Below are 22,386 nucleotides of genomic sequence, written 5' to 3' on the forward strand. Positions count from 1 at the left end.
TGTGTAGTTTGGGTTAATACATACAGACATATTTGCATATACACACAGACAACTATGTATGCACATACATATATTCTATAAATTCTTTCCCATTGAAACTCCTCTCAGATGTGCTAATGTGCCCTATTATCACTGTCCTATACACCTATTTAACTGTCTGCAGAGTTCCTCTTCAGTTTTTTTTCCAAATAATTTTATGGCCTGTGAAGGACACCCTATACGATAGCATGCCCTTTTTTATTCCTTAGCTTAATCCACAGAGACTCTATGCTGAAACCCCTTCCTTATTAACAATTATGCTCCTACCATTTTTGCCTTCCAGATTTTTAGAAAAATGTTATAGCACAGAGGGCTAGAAATTCGTTATCACCCACTTTGAGGTGGTGACGCTGCCAGGCTAGCTTTAGCGATGTCTACCATCTCAAAATAGGATATTCAGTTGCATCGCCCCAAGAGGAGTGGAGCGCTAACGGAGCCTACTCAATTTTTGGCGTCAGGATGCCGGCATCCTTGTGCCTAAAGATGAAACTCTGCAGCCATGTTAGTGGCACCCAGTGGGCCACCAGAGAGGGTTTCGGCCAGGTCAACTGTCCGGCACCCAAGGGGGGTGCCAGGCTGCCTATTGGCAGCCGATCTCCGTTGCCGCCATTGTCGGGCCAATCTCGGAGTCGGCCGACAATTAAAATAAAATGGCAGCCGCGGCAGTGCACCCTCCCCTTTAAGGGCGGACATGCCTTCCAGCCACAGGCAGCTTCCACAGGGGAAAGCTGTCAGGGGCACTGAGTGGCAGCCAATCTGCTCCTGTGGGTCAATTTTCCATGTGGGGCCGAAAAGGGGTCGCCGCTGGTCAGCAAGGGGTCGATGTGGCAGGAATATCGGTGGGGTGGGAACGTCCACTGCCCCCAAAATAAATGAGGGCAATGTCACGATTGTCAGCGACTCTGTGCCGACTGAGTGGTGAGTGCTTTCCACACCGTCACCGCCTCTTTGAGGCTGCAATGGCTCTATAAGAAAGGGACAATTTCAGCCCATAAATCTTCCTCCTCCATCCAATTAAACTTCTCCTCAAAAAGGACATTGGGGTCATTTCAGTTCAGGTCACTTCTGTACAGCTTTTGCCTTGCTCAGGATTTTCCCAATATCCCAGAAATCAGAAATCCTCCATTCTTCACCATTTCTTAAGGCATGTATCTATGCTTCTAATCTTCCTCTCCCAAATTACCCCTGAAGTCTTACTCTTCAGCCTTGATCCTAACTACTCAAACTCCCTACGTTATACTCTTTCTTCTGTCATTGGTTCCAACACGAGCTATGACTTCTGGCTAGTCATTCTCATTTTCCAAAGCTTTTCTGGAAGCTCCATAAGTCCCTTACTCTAGAATGTAGGAGGCAACACACCATTTGGGATTCCCTTTTGTGGCTGCAAAAAAGGCCATATATCCTATTTATACAATTGCTCCACAACTACCACTCACCTGGTCTCCTGGTTAATGTTTCTCTATTCACCCTGGGTAATGACTTGTTCCATGGTGACATGGTTTTATTGTGGCAACCCTACCCTTCTTAGTCCACCCAAAGGGTGTCAAGTACAAGGTAATTATTAGACAAATTAAGACTCACAGAGGTTCATTTTACTGACTCGCCCTGCAGTTGACCACCCATTTCTCTATTTCCTTTACCCTCTCAATCTCTGAAATGTACATCTGTGGGACCTTTGCTTCCCCTGTGCACTGCAGAGTTTAGTTAATGGGCCAAAATTCTTTCCCTTCCTTGTCTTTTAACCAAAAATAATAATAACAAGGCAAGAAAAAGAATTCAGCAATAGATTGTTGGAGATTCAGCAAAGAAAAAACAAGTCACTTGACCTGCCCTTACTTTCTGCTCACTTTGACTCCTTATACAAATTATGCAGCAAGCTATCTGAGTGTTAAGGAAAAATTCCAGCATTCATCTACTCAGCTTCTGCCCATTCCTGGAAGTGAGACTACAGGGGAGTGAATTAGCCTTTGGCCAAGTGGGCAATAGCAAATCTGCAGCCCATTTTAGGCACTGTCTGATTTTCTTCATCATTGAAGAGAAGATTGAGCAGGTTATAAAGCTGGCTGTCGATACATTATGCAACCACAGAAGACCAATTTCACCCTCGGATCTTTTTACCATTTTAATAAGTGATCTCTTATACACATTTTGTAAATAAGATTTCTGAATGTTAAGGGTAAAGCACAACATTCGTCTGCTCTTAAATCCTGTCCAACACAAGACAAAAAAATATATGAATACCATGGGAGAGCCAGATGATCACTATCTGCAAAGGAGCAAGATTAAGCTAAAATGGTACAATTTATCTGCACTATGAGTCATGCAGTAAGGTAGCACCGTCGACTGAACTGCACCAGAGAAGGAGTTACACACAATCTGGATTCTAAATTGTAAAGATGTCACACTCTTATTGAATCCAGAAATATGGCGGAAATTAAACTTTTTGAAAGAGCGGTTTGACTAGGGGGAGGCAGATTAGACACTCAGGCTTTCTGTTGCTTGACTGGATGGTAAAATTACAATGAATACTACAAAAATATCAACTATTCATTTACTGACACTAATCTGAAGAAATATTCCATTCTCTTATACCTAGCCTTTCTTACCTTGCCCTGTTGATCTGTCTTTATCTCCCACCCTCGAGGAAGTTCCAGCTGTGTATCTGCAAACATGTTCAGGAAAGTCACCAGGTCCCTATTATGCTGATAGCGTTCAAAATTCCGGGCATCCCTGCGGATCTTCAGTATCATATGCTTCAAGCAAGTACTGTTGGTAAACATTCGATAGGCACTCTGCGAATGGAAGAAAAAGTTTGAGCAGGTCTATTTATGTTACCCTCTGAGGGCAATAGCAAATCATTGCTGTGGTGTAGTGTCAAATCATGTTCATTGTCCAGAAGATAACTGATGCATAGGAATCTATTATGTAAACAAAAACATCAAGTTTGGGGTGTGTTATATGGCAATAAGGTCATATAGAAACATAGAAAATAGGTGCAGGAGTAGGCCATTCAGCCATTCGAGCCTGCACCACCATTCAATGGCTGATCATTCACCTCATTACCCCTTTCCTGTTTTCTCTCCATATCCCTCGATCCCTTTAGCTGTAAGGGCCATATCTAACTCCCTCTTGAATATATCCAATGAACTGGCATCAACAACTCTCTGCGGTAGGGAATTCCACAGGTTAACAACTATCAGTGAAGAAGTTTCTCCTCATCTCAGTCCTAAATGGCTTACTCATTATCTTCTGAACTCCAATGAGTATAGGCCCAACCTGCTCAGCCTTTTTTCTTAAGTCAATCAGCCGAATGAACCTTCTCTGAATAGCCTCCAATGCAAGTATATCCTTCCTTAAATACAGAGATCAATACTGTACAGAGTACTCCAGGTGTGGCCTCATCAATACAATGTACAATTGTAGCAGGACTTCTGTGCTTTTATACTCTATCCCCCTTGCAATAAAGGCCAACATTCCATTTGCCTTCCTGATTACTTGCTGTAGCTGCAAACTAACTTTTTGTGTTTCATGCACAAGGACCCCCAGGTCCCTCTGTGCTGCAGCATTTTGTAATGTTTCTCCATTTAAATAGTTTGCTTTTTTATTTTTTCTACCAAAATGGATAACCTCACACTTTCCCACATTATACTCCATCTGCCAATGTTTGCCCATTCACTGAGCCTGTCTACATCCCTTTGTGTGATTGGGCTTTGAGTAATGCGTAAATTTCAGCTGTGGCTCAGTGGGTAGTACTCTTGCTTTGGAGTCAGAAGGTCATGGGTTCAAGTCTCACTCGAGAGACTTTCGGATGAGACGTTAAACGAAGGCCCTGATCCCACAGCCATTATTCAAAGATGATCAGGGGAGTTTGCCCCGTTGTTCTGGGCCAATAGCTATCCCCATCAACATCAATATAACAGAATATCTGGTCATTATCAGATTGCTGTTTGTGGGAGCTTGCTGTGCGCAAATTGGCTGACGCGTTTCCTACATTACAACAGTGACTGCATTTCAAAAGTACTTCATCGGGTGTAAAGCATTTTGGGACGTCCTGTGGAAATGGTGCTATAGAAATGGTTGAATTGGCCCCTACCTCGGACCTCAGTGTAGAATCGCCCATATGGTATAAGAAAGATATAAAGAACTTGCATTTATATAGTGCTCATCATGTTCTCATGATGTCCCAAAATGTTTCACAGCCAATTGAGTACTTTCGTAGCTACTGTCTTAATACAATAAATTGTGGAAGCCAATTTACGCACAACATGGTTCCACAAACTGCAATGAGATAATGAATTTCCCATGTGACTATACGCTAAAAGTACTTCATTGGCTGTAAAGTGCTTTGAGACGTCCGTCTCTCTCTCTCTCTCTCTCTCTTTCTTTCATGTTTTATTGACTTCAGTTAAGGGATAAATGTTGGCCAGGGCACCACAAGAACTCATCGTCACTTTAAAAAAAAAGTGGCATATGTTCTTTTAGGGCAGATGGGCCTTGGTTTCACGGCTCGTCTGAAAGATAGCATCTCAGACAGTGCAGCGTTCCTTCAGTACTGCACCGATGTGCCAACTGAGTGCTCAAGTTTATCTGGAGATGTGTTGCTGCTCGAGTTATTTTTACTAATTCTGTTTTGCATAATATAGTATTCATGAATTTATCAGTGAAATTCAAAGTGCAGTTACCATATCACATGAGTCACAGTGCAGAGCTTGTATACCATGTGATTCAAGCTACAGAGGTACTATACTACAAGATTTATATTGCAGTATTATCACATTTTTGCATTGTTAGAGGGAAATCTACTTTTCTTATATTATGTGAGGGGGGTAGAAGATGGTAGATGTCAGGTGAAATAAAGCTTGAGCAGTTTCTGAATATTATCTGAGCCCAGAGACGTGTTACAGTCTCAAAGCACCCGTGCTGTTTTCTATTCTATCTGATATACGTGACCAACAGTTGTGTTGCTTTTGGCTGATGTGATACTGGTGAATATAACTGAAAGCAAATAGCAGTCAGGAACTAACTGGACACAGTGGGAGATGGCAACAATCTGAATATCGCAGTGTAGGAAGGGATTAACTAACTGTACTGTGTCACAACCTAAACCCAGCATGCCATTTGTGATAAGTGCCTGTAGGATTGGTAATAGGTTCATGTTCTTGTAGCCCTTGATTGGAGTTCAGTGCAGGGCAGTGGCAATCAGCACTGTTAATGGCAACCTTCTACACACATATATAGGTTTAAAGGGTCTTGCCCTCAGAGATACTGCACTACAGCCATGTTAAATAAAAGCAACAGGAACATCATTTTTTTTAATTTAAGTACTTCTGGTTCTATGTTTCACTGCGGGGCTAAACATTCCACCATAAATATGCCAGCAGAATGCATTTTTTAGGAATTAAATATTTGAACACTGCTAAATTTAAATTACTGATTCACTACCCTAACAAGAGAATCAATATAACATAGCAAATACACAGATAACACCAAATGGTAGTCCAATTCATCTTGGATGATAGCTGGCATTTATTAATACTACATTGCAATATGTATAAAGGGTCAGCATTAAAGGGATGAGCTCAATTTATTTTATTTTCTTGAATGGGCTGCCAACCTTCCTGGATTGTGTTGGAATATCTCGGAATTAAAGATAATCTCCCAGAGATTCCTGCGTGCAATCCGACAGAAAAGTCATAAGGATATTTTCTTCTCCCATTTCACTCCAGCCGGACACAATAAACATCAGGTCTGCAATGTGTCTAGGATGTATTTGCCTACACTTCAAAAAGTACTTCATTGGCTGTAAAGCGTTTTGGGACATTGAGGTCGTGAAAGATGCTATATAAATGCAAGTCTTTCTCCTTTTTTTCTAGTGCAGCCCTGGCAAAATCACACAATTGTGAGTGGTTTCTGGAGTGCGGAGGATTATGGGCAATTTCATTGTCATTATTGATCAATTGCCACGCGGATTGGCATGTTGGGCGACCAATGGTTGGAGGCGGGAGATCATGTGATGAAACCTCCTGAATACGATCTAACCAGAGTTGACAACGCTCCCCGTTTGCTCTACCTAGTATCTAATGGGTTTTGTGAGGAAATTATGGGATAAACAATATTAATCATATCTCAGTGAGTATGTTCATATTAATTTGAAAGATAACATTCAAATGCTCTTTTGAAGGTAGAGTAACTAACAACTGGCTTCCAAAACAGCAGCATAATAAGAACATAAGAAATAGGAGCAGGAGTAGGCCATTTGTCCCTCGAGCTTGCTCCGCCATTTAATAAGATCATGGCTGACCTGATCATAGACTTCCCTGCCCGCTCCCCATAACCCTTTATTCCCTTATCGTTTAAAAATCTGACTATCTCTGCCTTAAATATATTCAATGACCCAGCCTCCACAGCTCTCAGGGGCAGAGAATTCCACAGATTTACAACCCTCAGAGAAGAAATTCCTCCTCAACTCAGTTTTGAATGTGCGGCCCCTTATTCTGAGACTATGCCCCCAGTTCTAGTTTCCCCTATGAGTGGAAATATCCTCTCTGCATCCACCTGGTCAAGCCCCCTCATTATCTTATATGTTTCGATAAGATCACCTCTCATTCTTCTGAACTCCAATGAGTATAGGCCCAACCTATTCAACCTATCTTCATAAGTCAACCCCCTCAACTCTGGAATCAACCTAGTGAACCTTCTCTGAACAGCCTCCAATGCAAGTATATCCTTTCTTAAGTACGGAGACCAAAACTGTACGCAGTACTCCAGGTGTGGTCTCACCATTACCCTGTACAGTTGTAGCAGGACTTCTCTGCTTTTATACTCCATCTCCTTTGCAATAAAGGCCAACATTCCATTTGCATTCTTGATTACTTGCTGTACCTGCATATTAACTTTTTGTGTTTCATGCACAAAGACCCCCAGGTCCCTCTGTACTGCAGCACTTTGCAATTTTTCTCCATTTAAATTGTAATTTGCTTTTCTATTCTTTTTGCCAAAGTGGATAACCTCACATTTTCCCACATTATACTCCATCTGCCAACTTTTTGCCCACTCACTTAGCCTGTCTATATCCTTTTGCAGATTTTTTGTGTCCTCCTCACAATTTGCTTTCCCACCCATCTTTGTATCATCAGCAAACTTGGCTACATTACACTCGGTCCCTTCATCCAAGTCATTAATGTAGATTGTAAATAGTTGAGGCCCCAGCACCGATCCCTGCAGCACCCCGGTTACTGTTTGACAACCGGAAAATGACTCATTTATCCCCATTCTCTGTTTTCTGTTGGTTAGCCAATCCTCTATCCATGCTAATATATTACCCCCAACCCCGTGAAATTTTATCTTGTGCAGTAACCTTTTATGTGGCACCTTATCGAATGACTTTTGGAAATCCAAATACACCACATCCACTGGTTCCCCTTTATCCACCCTGTTCTTTACATCCTCAAAGAATTCCAGCAAATTGGTCAAACAGATTTCCCTTTCATGAAACCTTGCTGACTCTGCTTGATTGAACTATGCTTTCCAAATGTCCTGCTCTTGCTTCCTTAATAATGGACTCCAGCATTTTTCTAACTACAGATGGTAGGCTAACTGGTCTGTAGTGTCCTGCTTTCTGTCTGCCTCCTTTTTTAAACAGGGGTGTTACATTTGCTGTTTTCCAATCCACTGGGACCTCCCCAGAATCCAAGGAATTTTGATAAATTACAACCAATGCATCGACTCTCTCTGCAGCCACTTCTTTTAAGACCCTAGGATGCAAGCCATCAGCTCCAGGGGACTTGTCCACCTTTAGTCCCATTATTTTGCCAAGTACTACTTCATTAATGATAGTGATTATTTTAAGTTCCTCCCTCCCTATAGCTGCTTGATTATCCACTATTGGGATGTTTTAATGTCTTCCACCATGAAGACCGATACAAAATATTTGTTCAAAATCTCTGCCATTTCCCTGTCCCCCATTATTAATTGCCCTGTCTCATCCGCTAAGGGACCTACATTTACTTTAGCCACTCTTTTCTTTTTTAAATACTTGTAGAAACTCTTACTATCTGTTTTGATATTTCGTGTTAGTTTACTTTCATAATCTATTTTTCCTTTCCATATTATTTTTTTTAGTCATTCTTTATTGGCTATTAAAATTTTCCTAATCTTCTGGCCTCCCACTAGTTTTGGCCACTTTGTATGCCATAGTTTTCAATTAGTTAGCCATGGATGGTTATCCCTTCTCTTACAGTCCTTCCTTCTCATTGGAATATATTTTTGTTGCAAGTTATGAAATATCTCCATAAATGTCCGCCACTGCTCATCAACCGTCCCACACTTGAATTTATTTTCCCAGTCCACTTTGGCCAACTCTGCCTTCATACCTTTGTTGTCTCCTTTATTTAAACTTTGGACACTGGTTTGAGATCCAACTTTCTCACCTTTTAACTGAATTTGAAATTCAGCCATGCTATGGTCACTCACTCCGAGGATCCTTTACTAGGAGATCGTTTATTAATCCTGTCTCATTACACAGGATCAGATCTAAGATAGCCTGCTCCCTGGTTGGTTCCGCAACATACTGTTCAAGGAAACTATTCCGGATGCACTCTATGAACTCTACGTAGCATAGCTTAGAAAAAAAAAGCTGTGGGCTTTTTGGTAGGATCACATTGTGCACTCCTGGTGGTGCTACTGCTTGAAGGAGACAGATGGGGTGGTTCAATTTATGATTGATTTTACTTCAGTGATTAAAGATTTAGAAAGATGAACCCTTGTCTGAAATGCAACTACCTTTTTGAAGGACATGGGACACCGCAGGATATTTTCCAGTCAGCTCTTCTGGTCCAAATTTTTGAAAAAACATTTTTGAGCTCGTTACTTAAGCTACATCGCCATTTTAAGTAAAACAGCTGACACTATGGGCTAAAAATTCGCTGACCTTGCGACCAGTTTTTCTGCGATATTTCACCATTTTTGGCAAAAAACAGTTGGTGGGAAATTCAAAGACGTCTTGTGGCAGGGGGTTTTAAGTACCGCTGGGGAGTGGACCGCCAAAATTTGGCTCAGCACGCATCCGTATTTAGGGCAAAAAGTACCGGCAGGTAAAAAGCTGCATTGCAGCCCTTGGAGCAGCGGTAAGTATGAAGACCTGCAAAAAAGGTAAGTTAAAGTTTTTGTTTTTTTAATTCTTTTTCAGCGATTTGATAGTTAAATGTCTTGTGAATGTTTTGTGACTTTTTTTCTTTTTGCAATTTTTTGGGGATGTTTTCCCTCCTCCCAAGACCTCTCTCGCAGCGGTATCAGCCTCGCAGTAAAGTTGCAGAAAATTTACAGTTTGCGCCATGAATCCTCGTGCATTGACGATTTTTACAGCTGCGCAAATTAAAGCTCGATTTTTAGACATTGCAGCGGTAGCGAAGTGAAAACGGTATTTTTAGCGAAAAATATCGTTTTCACCAAAAAACGAATTTCTAGCGCTCTTAATTTTAAACTAAACATATATGTATCTTTATTATATACAGTAAATTTGGGGATTTTAGGTTTTAACATTGAAATAAAAAATAACCTAAGCCTGACAGACTTCAAGTTTGTTTAACTTACAATTATCACATTGAAATTTATCTGTTGGCAATAACTGGCATAGACTGGCTTTTGAATGATATGTACAGGGACACTATGCTTGATCTGTATCAATTGAGAACATTGAGGGATATTCATAATTATAAAGAGTTATGACAAATATCGGTCAATTGTTTTTACTTGTTGGTAAGAGGTAACAAGAGGGCAGAAATTTATCACAAGAATAATTAATGGATAAGTTATTAAAAAAATCTTGATACAGTAAATGTTACAATGTGATATTCTATGAAACAATCACTTAGGCAGAATTCATCAAATTTTTTAAAAGGGATTTATATAGTTGCTTGAAAAGAGGAATATTAAAGAGTAGGGTGAGCAAGCAGGAGAGTGGGATTCGATTAGGAGGCCCCTGTGGAGAAAAACTCCGGTGCCAACTTGATGGGCCATATGGTTTGTTTCTGTGCTGTGACATTCTACGATTCAATGATTTGATTTACAATAGACTTAATGTGTGCCCTTGTTACGGTTACAGGGTCACATGCTGTGGTGCAAACCAGAATGGTCAATACGCATTTCACCCGGCAACACAATTATCAGCTTCCAGGCCTGAAGCGTGATCGGACCCCTGCTGGTAAGTGGATGGGATGATTTCTTTGCACTGCTTAATGTTGAATGTCATGACCTGCACTGGTTTCGAAGGTGTAAAGTGGCTCCAGCTGTTGTATCGCAGTACAGAGTCTTCTCCAATTTACTCCATCCTACATCAGGAGTTCGCACTGAATTTACACTGTTATAGAAGTAAATTCAACAAGAATATCGACCGCAGCAGAAAATTCAACAAAAACTAGTGATAGTGTTATCCTCGAGTATCCATTATCAAACTAAATTTTAATATTTACTTTATATTCCTCTGAAATATTGTTTTAATCCAGTGTCTAGGGAACGTGACTGGGGCCTACATTCCGATATATTTCCAATGCTATGGTTTGAGATATATTGGGGGGGTGATTTTGAACTTTTGCTCAAAACAGGTGCGAGCTGCACTCACCCGATGGTTGCAGCAAGGCGATTATTTTTATTTATTTATCCTCATGTATTTATCATATAGTATCCTTTAAGATGTTTTGAGCTTTGATTATCTAATATTAGTTTACTGCTTCCCATTGCTTGTGATGGTGGCCCTTTCTTCCCTCTTTGCTTCAGGTTTCCCCTCTGCTTCACTTTGTCTCTGTGGTCTTTTTTTTATCTCTCCTACTTTATTTACACTTTTTCTTTTCTTTCCTTCCTTTTATTTCTCCCCCTTCCTCCGTATAATTTATTCTATTGGATATTTTCCCATTATGTTTTGGTAGCTGTCATATTAGAAGCTCCCATAAGGCATGCAAGGGGACAACATTTTCAAGAGCCTTTATCTCCAATGAACAAAACCTTCTGGAGACGACCAGAATAATTTCAATACATGCAGATCTAGATTAGGCCTTATGGTAAAGCAATAGGAAACCAGACAAGAAAGAAACTTTCAACATTTCATTGATTTTAACAAATCCAGTACCTGAGAGGTCACTTGTTAGTCATTTCTTTATTGAGATTATAAGTCAGCATGAATCAGCACAAAAGCATAAGTAGCAGCAAGATCACTTATTATCAAAAGAACGTTACAGTTTGACCACAAAGAGTTTCTTACCAACAGAAATGATTTGTCAAAACCAGAAAGACCAGAGAGCACAGAAAAGGACAGAACATGGGATGCAGAGAATGTAAAGAAATGAGCACAGGATGTATAATATTGAGAACACAGTAACGATCAGAGCAGAGCGATGCAGAATGTATTACAATTCAAAAGATGCAGCAATATAATAGCACAAATGTAATAAGAAAGAGCAATATAAAGCCCAATGATACGGAGGAAACAATAATGCAGTGATCATGGATATAGAATGGACAGCACAGTGAATTTAAATCAAATGGGAAAGGAAATCATAGAACAATCCAAGAGAGTAATGCAGAAATCATAAGACAATTATGAGCACAGCAATGCCACACAATGCAAAACTATTTATGTAGGTATATACTGCTTCTCTGAGTTTTAAGTTACCATGGAATACCAACAAGTGCAGGGATTAAAATAGGTACTTACATTGTTTGAATGTAGCACAGTGAAGAACTCAGGGTTTGTGATAAATTTGACAGTCGGAGATTGCAATAACATATTAATTTTCTGAGTATTCACTGGAGACAAAGAGCCTTCTCGTCTCAGTTCTGGTAAAAATGAGGAGATAAGATACAACATCAATGAGAAATCTATTCATTTCGAAGATAAAAAGGACTTTAAAAATAATAAAATGTGACTGCATTTTATTTCAAGGCACTGGGTGTGTATAGGATAAAAGACTTGCATTTACACAGCGCCTTTCACGACCATCGGACGCCTCAAAGCGCTTTACAGCCAATTAAGTACTTTTGAAGTATAGTCACTGTTGTAATGTGGGAAACGCAGTAGCCAATTTGTGCATAGCAAGCTCCCACAAAAGCAATGTAATAATGACCAAATAATCTGCTTTTGTAATGTTGATTTTGTAATATAGGATACATCCAGACTCATAGATGGGGAGTATTGTGAACAAGCAAAGGTTCATTGCTTTCCCTAAAAGCAAAAGCAACTTCCATTTACAACAAAAGTGGGGAAACCAACTGAAGGGGACTTGACCGATTTGTGCTTTATTGCTGGAAGGGGTTTCTTTTCACTCAGTCTTCACACACATCACTCTGGTTGCAGAAACTTAAAATAGATCAATAATCTACAATTAGTATGTGAGAAACCGGTCACTGCTCATTTGATCTGAATAGTGCCAGCCTGTGCTCAACATCAGTGGTTCCAATAATGTAAGAAAGAGGCAATTATTAAAGTGACCACATCACTTATGTCAGAAGTATATTCGCTGATGATTGCATAGTGCTCAATTCCATTCACAATTCCTCAAATAATGAAGTGGTCTGTGCCCGCACGCAGCAAGACCTGGACGACATTCAGGCTTGGGCTGATAAGTGGCAAGTAACATTCGCACCACACAAGTGCCAGGCAATGACCAGCTCCAACAAGAGAGAGTCTAACCACTTCCCCTTGACATTCAATGGCATTACCATCGTCAGAACCCCCATCATTATTATCCTGGGGATCACCATTGACCAGAACCTTAACTGACCATCCACATAAATACTGTGACTACAGGAGCAAGTCAGAGGCTGGATATTTTGCAGTGAATGACCCACCCCCTGACTCCCAAAAGCCTACAAGGTACAGGTCAGGAGTGTGATGGAATTTTCTGCCCAGATAAGTGCAGCTCCAACATCACTCATGAAGCTCGACACAATCCAGGATGAAACAGTCCGCTTGATTGGCACCCCATCCACCACCTTATAGATTCCCTCCCTCCACCACCAGTATACTGTGTCTGCAGTGTGTACCATCTACAAAATGCACTGCAGCAACTTGCCAAGGCTTCTTCAACAGCACCTCTACCACCTAGAAGGACAAGGGCAGCAAGCGCATGGGAACACCACCACCTCTAATTTCCCTTCATGGCACACATATAATCGCCATTCCTTCAGCGTTACTGGTCAAGAATCCTAGAACTCCCTACCTAACACCATGGGACTACCTTCACCACACGTACTGCAGCGGTTCAAGACAGTGGCTCACCACCACCTTCTCAAGGGCAATAAATGCTGGCATCGTCAGTGATGCCCACATCCCGTGAATGAATAAATAAAATACAATGGAGATTTTTCACACAGGTTTATGAAAAAATAAAAAATAAAAATGCATTGAAAAAAATTCACACAGTATCAGATAAAATATTTGCTCGGTCAAGTACTTGCTACAGTTGCCAACATAGTATGATGTTTGGAGCCCTAACTCCTTCAACTCTATCAACTCTTTACATATTAACATTTATGCAGACCAGCTCTCTGCTCTAGTATTCAAACACATCAGTCATTAGCACATATATTACAGGATGTACAACAACTCTGAAGCATCTGTAGAGACTGTAGGATGCAAGCGATTGATTCCAACTGCTGCAGTTCCAGGGCTGTCAGTATGTGCACTAACCCACACGAGGTACTAAGAGAAACAAGCAGCTTACATTTCCCCTGTGATCACTTTGATCTTTTTGTCCATTCTGTTTCCAAGCTTGCAGTAGTACTATTATTCTTTCCAACCCAGCACTGGCTTTTGGTAATGTAACACAGTTTTATTGATTTCTTCACATGATGTTGAGTTACTTTTATGTGATGAAAATTTAGAGAAAAAAAAAATCAGACAATAATACTGTTAATAACGTCAAACGATCAAATGAAAGATCACAACAGCCACAGCAAAGGGTCTTGTGAGATTCCAACTGATGCTTCCAGGACATTTCAACTATTGTAATTGTGCCCGAGGGAATAAGTAATCTGGATGTTATGCTTGGAGCTGTGTCCAGGCTTTGTCCTCATAAATATATTTCTGATAAATGTACAAACCTGTATTTGGTTGTGAAATCTCTGCAGTGGCCTCATCTTCTGACCTATCAGTTGCAATTGTCCGCTGAATGTTCTGATACCTGTTATCAAATCAGAATGAGAAATGGTTACATTGAAATGCTGAAGGTCTAACGGTATGATGTATTATGTCATGGAGTGAAAAGAGAAATAGTGTCATTTCAGTAACAGCTTGGAACAAATTAAATCGTTACCATGGCAACATAGTCTGTGTTGTAAATCATAGATAACACCAGTGACCTGAAGCAGTAATTATAGAAATATATTGCGCCATTCATTAAATAATTTCTCCTGCCTTTAACATAGTGTTGGCAGGCAGGCGACATGCTCCCAAAACTCTGCTATTTCTGCTTCTGAATCAATTATTACGGGTTGCACAAGAGCAGCAGAGATTAACTCTTCTCTAATTCCCTTCTCTCTTTCCTAGGGAGTTCTTCACCTTGTTCAACAACCAGGGGGCATAGATTTAAAGTAATTGGTAGATGGTTTAGAGGGGATTTGAGGGGAAATTTCTTCAGCAGAGGGTGGTGGAGGTCTGGAACTCACTGCCTGAAATAGTGGTTGAGGCACAAATCCTCACCACATTTAAAGGGTACATGGATGTGCACTTGAAGTGCCGTGACCTACAGGGCTACGGACCAAGAGCTGGAAAGTGGGATTAGGCTGGATAGTTCTTTGTTGGCCGAAATGGCCTCCTTCCATGCTGGAAATTTCTATGATTCTATGATTGTCTTGAAAACCCCCTTCTGTTTATACTGACAATTCACTGTATGGAGTCAGTTGCTCCCATTCTATGGCACGGTGTGTTAGGGTGCCTTCATAGTGTACCTGCTGTTCTCAGCCAGGCGGAAATTTGTTTACAGTGCCTGGTTCTGGATTGAACTACCACAGCTCATACAAGTGTGAAGAGCACTGTTTCAGGATGGTACTGTTTAAACATTTTGTGAGCGAGGACAAGAGTGTTTGCACACTCAACAGCAACTTGCATTTATATAGTGCCTTTAATGTAGTAAACCATCCCAAGGCACTTTACAGGAGCATTATTAAACAAAATTTGACACCGAGCCACATGAGGAGGTATTAGGCCAGGTGACCAAAGATTTGGTCAAAGGAGCATCTTAAAGGAAGAAAGCGGTAGAAAGGCGGAAAGGTTCAGGGAGGGAATTCCAGAGTTTAGAAAATTATGCAAAAAAATCCAGTTTGACATCACAATGGAGTAATATTTCATATGGCATTAAACCCAAACAGTTTGAGGCAGTCTTCTCCCACCACCCATCCCAAAGAGTTCTTGCCTTATCTCACTCAAGGTTCAGCTGCATCCCAACTCAGAAGTTATACTGAGTTCTGCTGTAGTGCATAACAACTGTGCAACAAGATCCTGTATAATAAACTTTATTGTACCAACTAGGGAAAATTCACCAATCCTGCGATCACAGTGAGATGTCAAGCCTAAAGGGAGTATCGGTTGGAGATAGAGCTACAATACTGCAGAATTTATTCCCTGATCCCTCCGTGCAACTCCCTGGTGGGAGTGTAGGAATGCTGAATTTACCCTGTTGTGTCATCGTTGATATCTGGAATACCAATTTTATTTGTCGAAGACTTTGATGCTTGAAAAATGTCATACTGGTGAGGTATAGGCATTGACTCCATTACTGATTTATTCAGCAGTAAATTATGGTTCATGTGTTTCAAAAAAATTGCTCCTGGCACAACAATGTGCGTGTGTGTTTTATATTTTAAACATCAAAATGTATGTCAAAAGACTGGATGACATCTGTTTTATGGAATGGGAGGAGATAGTTGAGGGAACGATATGAACTAGAAGCAAGTTCAGCATTCCTATTTAGTCTAAATACAGTGAGAGAGAGAGTTTTTATGTATGTGCTTTCCCTCTTGGCCCACATATGTTTTATCGTCACTGATTTTACACGTACACGGTTGAAATCCTGGTCATTTTTACGAAGGACTTTTTTGATCTTTGATCCCTTAGGCTGGATTTAAGGTTGAATCTTCAGAGATGAAAGACGGTAAGAATTGACAATCCCTTATAAAGCACAGGATTTGCGAACAGTCAAAAACTGAATCCAAGTCACTCTTATTCACATTCAGAAGGGTAAATAATGTTTTAATCCTCATTGCCTTTCATCTTCAGGAGAATCAAGCTTAGATCAACCATAGGGCCTGGCAATGAAGGCCACATGTCACTGTACAAGCTTTCTCAGCCTTTCCCACATGGACAATGTGCCTCAGACATTTTCCCTGAAATAAAGCCTTTTCTTTCTCAAAGATGTTTAATACTTAAAAAACCATTAAATAATTAAACCATTACCAAGATGTTGAGTTACACCACATCCACTTGTCTTGACAAGTTCCCTTGAATTTTTAAACAATACATGCTCATAATATAAATGAGTTGAGAAGTTCTGAAGTACAAGGGAGCTGACGTAAGAAATACAGTTGGTGTTGAACTATGCTTTGATTTATGTCTGTGTCTCTACTAATGACAAATCAGCTCCCGAACAGTCAGCCCTCAGTAATTGCTTTAAGCCAGCACCCCTGATGATATTGGCCCAGATTTTGATGTCAGCAGCCAACGAAGGGTGCCAGCAGTTCATTACACATTTACAATTGCCCACAGACTTTCTGTGGGCTTTTGTACTGGAACTTGTGGTGATTAGAAAGCCATTTCAGCACAGCACCCTCTAGGACCTGTGTGAACAAGGCAGGCAATTGTGTATCTCCTTAACCAGTCAGATTGAAGAATCCTTACTGAGGCAAGTGGTCTGAGCCAGGAATGCAAGTTATAACAGTTAATTCAATATCAAATCATGTACAGAAAGTGAAATAAAGAGAGGGAAAGAAAGATGGGATTGAGAGAGAAAAGAAAACGTTTTTTTTAATTATTCAATTTTTTTTTTCAATCTCCAACAATAGTTAAAATTTGAAGGAATGAAGCTCCACATTTGTAAAAGTAAATTTTCAGTGCCAGTGATAATACAGGTAGTTAAGACTTACCATGCCATTAAAAATGTACTTGCACTTGAATGGACAAGCCCTAACTTTTCCCGGTGAGTTTGGTGGATATCTATCACACAAATACAGCAACTACACGCCATTCCATTTGTTTCAATGCTGAGTCTCTCGGCGAGATGCCAGAAGTTGCTGTCCAATTTATACTTTAATAACAGTGAGCGGATAGCCTCTCCATTACTTTCACCGCAAAATCCGGGCCAGTTTTTAAACCACAAAATCTGGGCCATTATCACTACTTAGTGTTTAGGCTAAATTTAAAAAACAAATACAGAAATGGACAGAACAAAATCATTTAATGGTTAAAATAATTCTTTGCAGCTCCTTTCTTTTGAAGAAGGTACTAATTTATTTTTGAATTCTATATTGATCTTAACACCTAGCCTGTCATTTCTGACGTTCCCTTCATACATCTAACTGATTTACCAGTAGGAACGAAAACAAATGAAGATGATTCAATTTTCCCTAATTAAAAATAATGGACAGAAAATCATGGACTGTGCGCCCATGACTTCCTGTGATGCACTTCCTGTGACCGCCACACCCACTGGGAGCACTGGAGCAGGGAACTCGCCTTCATATATCCATTTCTTCTTTAAGTAGCTGAGTATACTATATTCAAGTACAGATCTAGAGTTACAATGTATTATTTGCTAACGTATTCATATGTCATTGATTATCCTGTATCTGTCTACATTTCCTGCCTATTTTAAGTACAGTAGGTTGACATGTGCACCAGTAACATTGTCATATCAATCATCATCAAATCGAAGAAGACTTGCTTCCACTCCAAAAGTGAGTTCTTAGGTGACTGTACAGTCTAATACGGGAACTAAAATCTCTGTCATAGGTGGGACAGACAGTGGTTGAGGGAAGGGGTGGGTGGGGAGTCTGGTTTGCCGCACGCTCCTTCCGCTGTCTGCGCTTGCATAATTCAGAAAACACTCTTGGGGCTCTCAACCAAAGGTTTACAATATTCCTTAGCCACAAAGAAAAGACTTAATTGTAAAAATTCATACCTGTACCCAATAATTATTTAAAGAATTTGTTTATTGAAGTCATGAATTAACTGCACAATTTTTGATTGCTGTTGATATGTATGAGATATTTTGCAAATCAACATTTATTTTCAAGATATTAAATCAGATTTTATAGAAAATGTTAGTGATTATAAACATTTCATTTGCTAACTTAGGTAATTGAATGTTTCAAATATGATCAGCACAGTTACAAATAAATGTAATTGTTCATAATTGGACTTTGGTAACCTACTTGATTAAAATAATAGAAAATTGAATTTCATGGAAATAAATGAATTATTTGACTTTGTTCACGATCACTCAACCCTCACAAAGCCATCTGGGTAGGTTCCAAGGGACAGAACATGCCCGCCTTTCTTCTGTATTTATACAGTCTGGAAATTATGTACTAATCTCCCGAGGAATTCTGAGGCAGAGAGGACAAAAAGCAACCGGGATCAATTACAATACACAGAGACTAAGATAGTCATTAATAGTCTTAACATTCTGCAGATAATTCAAAGCAGAAACCTCAGGATGCAGAAACATATTCAATAGTTTGAGTTAATGGAAGTTTCCACATTAGAGATTAAAGAACTTTGAGGTGGAATTCCACTGAGAAGGGAGGAATTCCACAAATTCGAAATAATGTTCTGAAGTTTAATAGAGGAAGTGGGGAATGGAAAATATGAGCAGCAAAGGGCTTGGTGCTTCGTGTCTAAATAGACAGCTGAAGACACTACTCAGCTTCAGCAAAGTCTCTCCACTCAGAAAAATTTCACAGATATATGAGATTATGGGGTAGAAATTGCCCCTCGCCCGAAAGAGAGCGCTGCCACCCTGTTTCGATGGTTTTTACCGCAGATAATGTTCAGGTCGACTCTTTCGCGAAATTCCGCTCTGAGGAAGGACGTTCTTGCTATTGAGGGAGTGCAGCGGAGGTTCACCAGACTGATTCCCGGGATGGCAGGACTGACACATGAGGAGAGACTGGATCAACTGGGCCGGTATTCACTGGAGTTTAGAAGGATGAGAGGGGATCTCACAGAAACTTACAAAATTCTGACGGGACTGGACAGGTTAGATGCAGGAAGAATGTTCCCGATGTTGGAGAAGTCCAGAACCAGGGGACATAGTCTTAGGATAAGGGGTAAGCCATTTAGGACTGAGATGAGGAGAAACATCTTCACTCCGAGAGTTGTTAACCTGTGGAATTACCTGCCGCAGAGAGTTGTTGATGCCAGTTCATTGGATATATTCAAGAGGGAGTTAGATATGGCCCTTGCGGCTCAAGGGATCAAGGGGTATGGAGAGAAAGCAGGAACGGGGTACTGAAGGAATGATCAGCCATGATCTTATTGAATGGTGGTGCAGGCTCGAAGGGCCGGATGGCCTACTCCTGCACCTATTTTCTATGTTTCTATGTTTCTGCTCTTTGTTTTTTTTTGTTTTGATCCGGAAGTCAGTGACTACACCTGAGGGGCAAAGACGCGACGGTGACAGCAACTGAGGGGCGGAAGTTGGGGGCGGTGCACCGCTGCGATGATGTCATCACAGCACCACGTCACCACGGCTCTCTCCTTCACTTAAAAGGGCGAGCCTTCGCGATTTTTAAACTTCGACCCACTGGGCCACCGGAGGGGGTTTCGGCCGGGCCAGCGGCCTGGCACCCAACAAAAAAAACATAGCGGCAGCGGCAGTGAGCCCTCCCCTTTAAGGGAAGCCGCATTGCGGCTGTAGAAGGCCACTGTCTCAACATAAGAACATAAGAACATAAGATTAGGAACAGGAGTAGGTCATCTAGTCCCTCTAGCCTGCTCCGCCATTCAACAAGATTATGGCTGATCTGGCCGTGGACTCAGCTCCACTTACCCGCCCGCTCCCCGTAACCCTTAATTCCCTTATTGGTTAAAAATCTATCTATCTGTGATTTGAATACATTCAATGAGATAGCCTCAACTGCTTCCTTGGGCAGAGAATTTCACAGATTCACAACCCTCTGGGAGAAGAAATTCCTTCTCAACTCAGTTTTAAATTGGCTCCCCCATATTTTGAGGCTGTGCCCCCTAGTTCTAGTCTCCCTGACCAGTGGAAAAAACCTCTCTGCCTCTATCTTGTCTATCCCTTTCATTATTTTAAATGTTTCTGTAAGATCACCCCTCATCCTTCTGAACCCCAATGAGTAAAGACCCAATCTAATCTATCTATCATCATAAGGTAACCCCCTCATCTCCGGAATCAGCCTAGTGAATCATCTCTGTACCCCCTCCAAAGCTAGTATATCCTTCCTTAAGTAAGGTGACCAAAACTGCACGCAGTACTCCAGGTGCGACCTCACCAATACCCTGTACAGTTGCAGAAGGACCTCCCTGCTTTTGTACTCCATCCCTCTCACAATGAAGGCCAACATTCCATTCACCTTCCTGATTACCTGCTGCACCTGCAAACTAACTTTTTGGGATTCATGCACAAGGACCCCCAGGTCCCTCTGCACCGCAGCATGTTGTAATTTCTTCCCATTCAAATAATATTCCCTTTTACTGTTTTTTTTCCAAGGTGGATGACTTCACATTTTCCGACATTGTATTCCATCTGCCAAACCTTAGCCCATTCGCTTAACCTATCTACATCTCTTTACAGCCTCTGTGTCCTCTACACAACCCGCTTTCCCACTAATCTTTGTGTCATCTGAAAATTTTGTAGCACTACACTCCGTCCCCTCTTCCAGGTCATCGATGTATATTGTAAACAGTTGTGGTCCCAGCACCGATCCCTGTGGCACACCACTAACCACCGATTTCCAACCCGAGAAGGACCCATTTATCCCGACTCTCTGCTTTGTTAGCCAGCCAATTCTCTATCCATGCTAATACATTTCCTCTGACTCCGCCTACCTTTATCTTCTGCAGTAACCTTTTGTGTGGCACCTTATCGAATGCCTTTTGGAAATCTAAATACACCACATCCATCGGTACACCTCGATCCACGATGCTCATTATATCCTCAAAGAATTCCAGTAAATTAGTTAAACATGATTTCCCCTTCATGAATCCATGTTGCGTCTGCTTGATTGCTCTATTCCTATCTAGATGTCCTGCTATTTCTTCCTTAATGATAGCTTCAAGCATTTTCCCCACTGCAGATGTTAAACTAACCGGCCTATAGTTACCTGCCTTTTGTCTGCCCCCTTTTTAAAACAGAGGCGTTACATTAGCTGCTTTCCAATCCGCTGGTACCTCCCCAGAGTCCAGAGAATTTCGGTAGATTATAACGAATGCATCTGCTATAACTTCCGCCATCTCTTTCAATACCTTGGGATGCATTTCATCAGGACCAGGGGACTTGTCTACCTTGAGTCCCATTAGCCTGTCCAGTACTACCCCTCTAGTGACAGTGATTATCTCAAGGTCCTTCCTTCCTACATTCCCGTGACCAGCAATTTTTGGCATGGTTTTTGTGTCTTCCACTGTGAAGACCGAAGCAAAATAATTGTTTAAGGTCTCAGCCATTTCCACATTTCCCATTATTAAATCCCCCTTCTCATCTTCTAAGGGACCAACATTTACTTTAGTCACTCTTTTCCGTTTTATATATCGGTAAAAGCTTTTACTATCCGTTTTTATGTTTTGCGCAAGTTTACTTTCGTAATCTATCTTTCCTTTCTGTATTGCTTTCTTAGTCATTCATTGCTGTCGTTTAAAATTTTCCCAATCTTCTAGTTTCCCACTAACCTTGGCCATCTTATACGCATTGGTTTTTAATTTGATACTCCCCTTTATTTCCTTGGTTATCCACGGCTGGTTATCCCTTCTCTTACCGCCCTTCTTTTTCACTGGAATATATTTTTGTTGAGCACTATGAAAGAGCTCCTTAAAAGTCCTCCGCTGTGCCACCGTTTAGTATGTGTTTCAGTCTACTTTAGCCAACTGTGCCCTCATCCCACTGTAGTCCCCTTTGTTTAAGCATAGTACGCTTGTTTGAGACACTACTTCCTCACCCTCAATCTGTATTACAAAGTCAACCATACTGTGATCACTCATTCCGAGAGGATCTTTTACCAGGAGATCATTTATTATTCCTGTCTCATTCCACAGGACCAAATCTAAGATAGCTTGCTTCATTGTAGGTTCAGTAACATACTGTTCTAAGAAACAATCCCGTATGCATTCTATGAATTCCTCCT

General features: G+C 40.9%; 1 protein-coding gene across 8 annotated transcripts in view; it reads right to left on the reverse strand.

The window, feature by feature from the left end:
- LOC139264565 (E3 ubiquitin-protein ligase HECW1-like) overlaps positions 1-22,386 on the reverse strand; it is a 751,381-nt gene that overhangs the window by 208,673 nt on the left and 520,322 nt on the right. For all 8 annotated transcript variants that reach the window (XM_070881227.1, XM_070881228.1, XM_070881232.1 and 5 more), the window contains 3 exons: positions 14,134-14,213; positions 11,747-11,868; positions 2,646-2,831 (listed from right to left, as the gene is read on the reverse strand). In XM_070881227.1, the coding sequence (XP_070737328.1) occupies positions 2,646-2,831; positions 11,747-11,868; positions 14,134-14,213 (388 nt within the window). The remainder of the gene's footprint in view (positions 1-2,645; positions 2,832-11,746; positions 11,869-14,133; positions 14,214-22,386) is intronic.

Source organism: Pristiophorus japonicus, chromosome 5 (assembly GCF_044704955.1).
Source record: "Pristiophorus japonicus isolate sPriJap1 chromosome 5, sPriJap1.hap1, whole genome shotgun sequence".
NCBI lineage: Eukaryota > Metazoa > Chordata > Chondrichthyes > Pristiophoridae > Pristiophorus > Pristiophorus japonicus.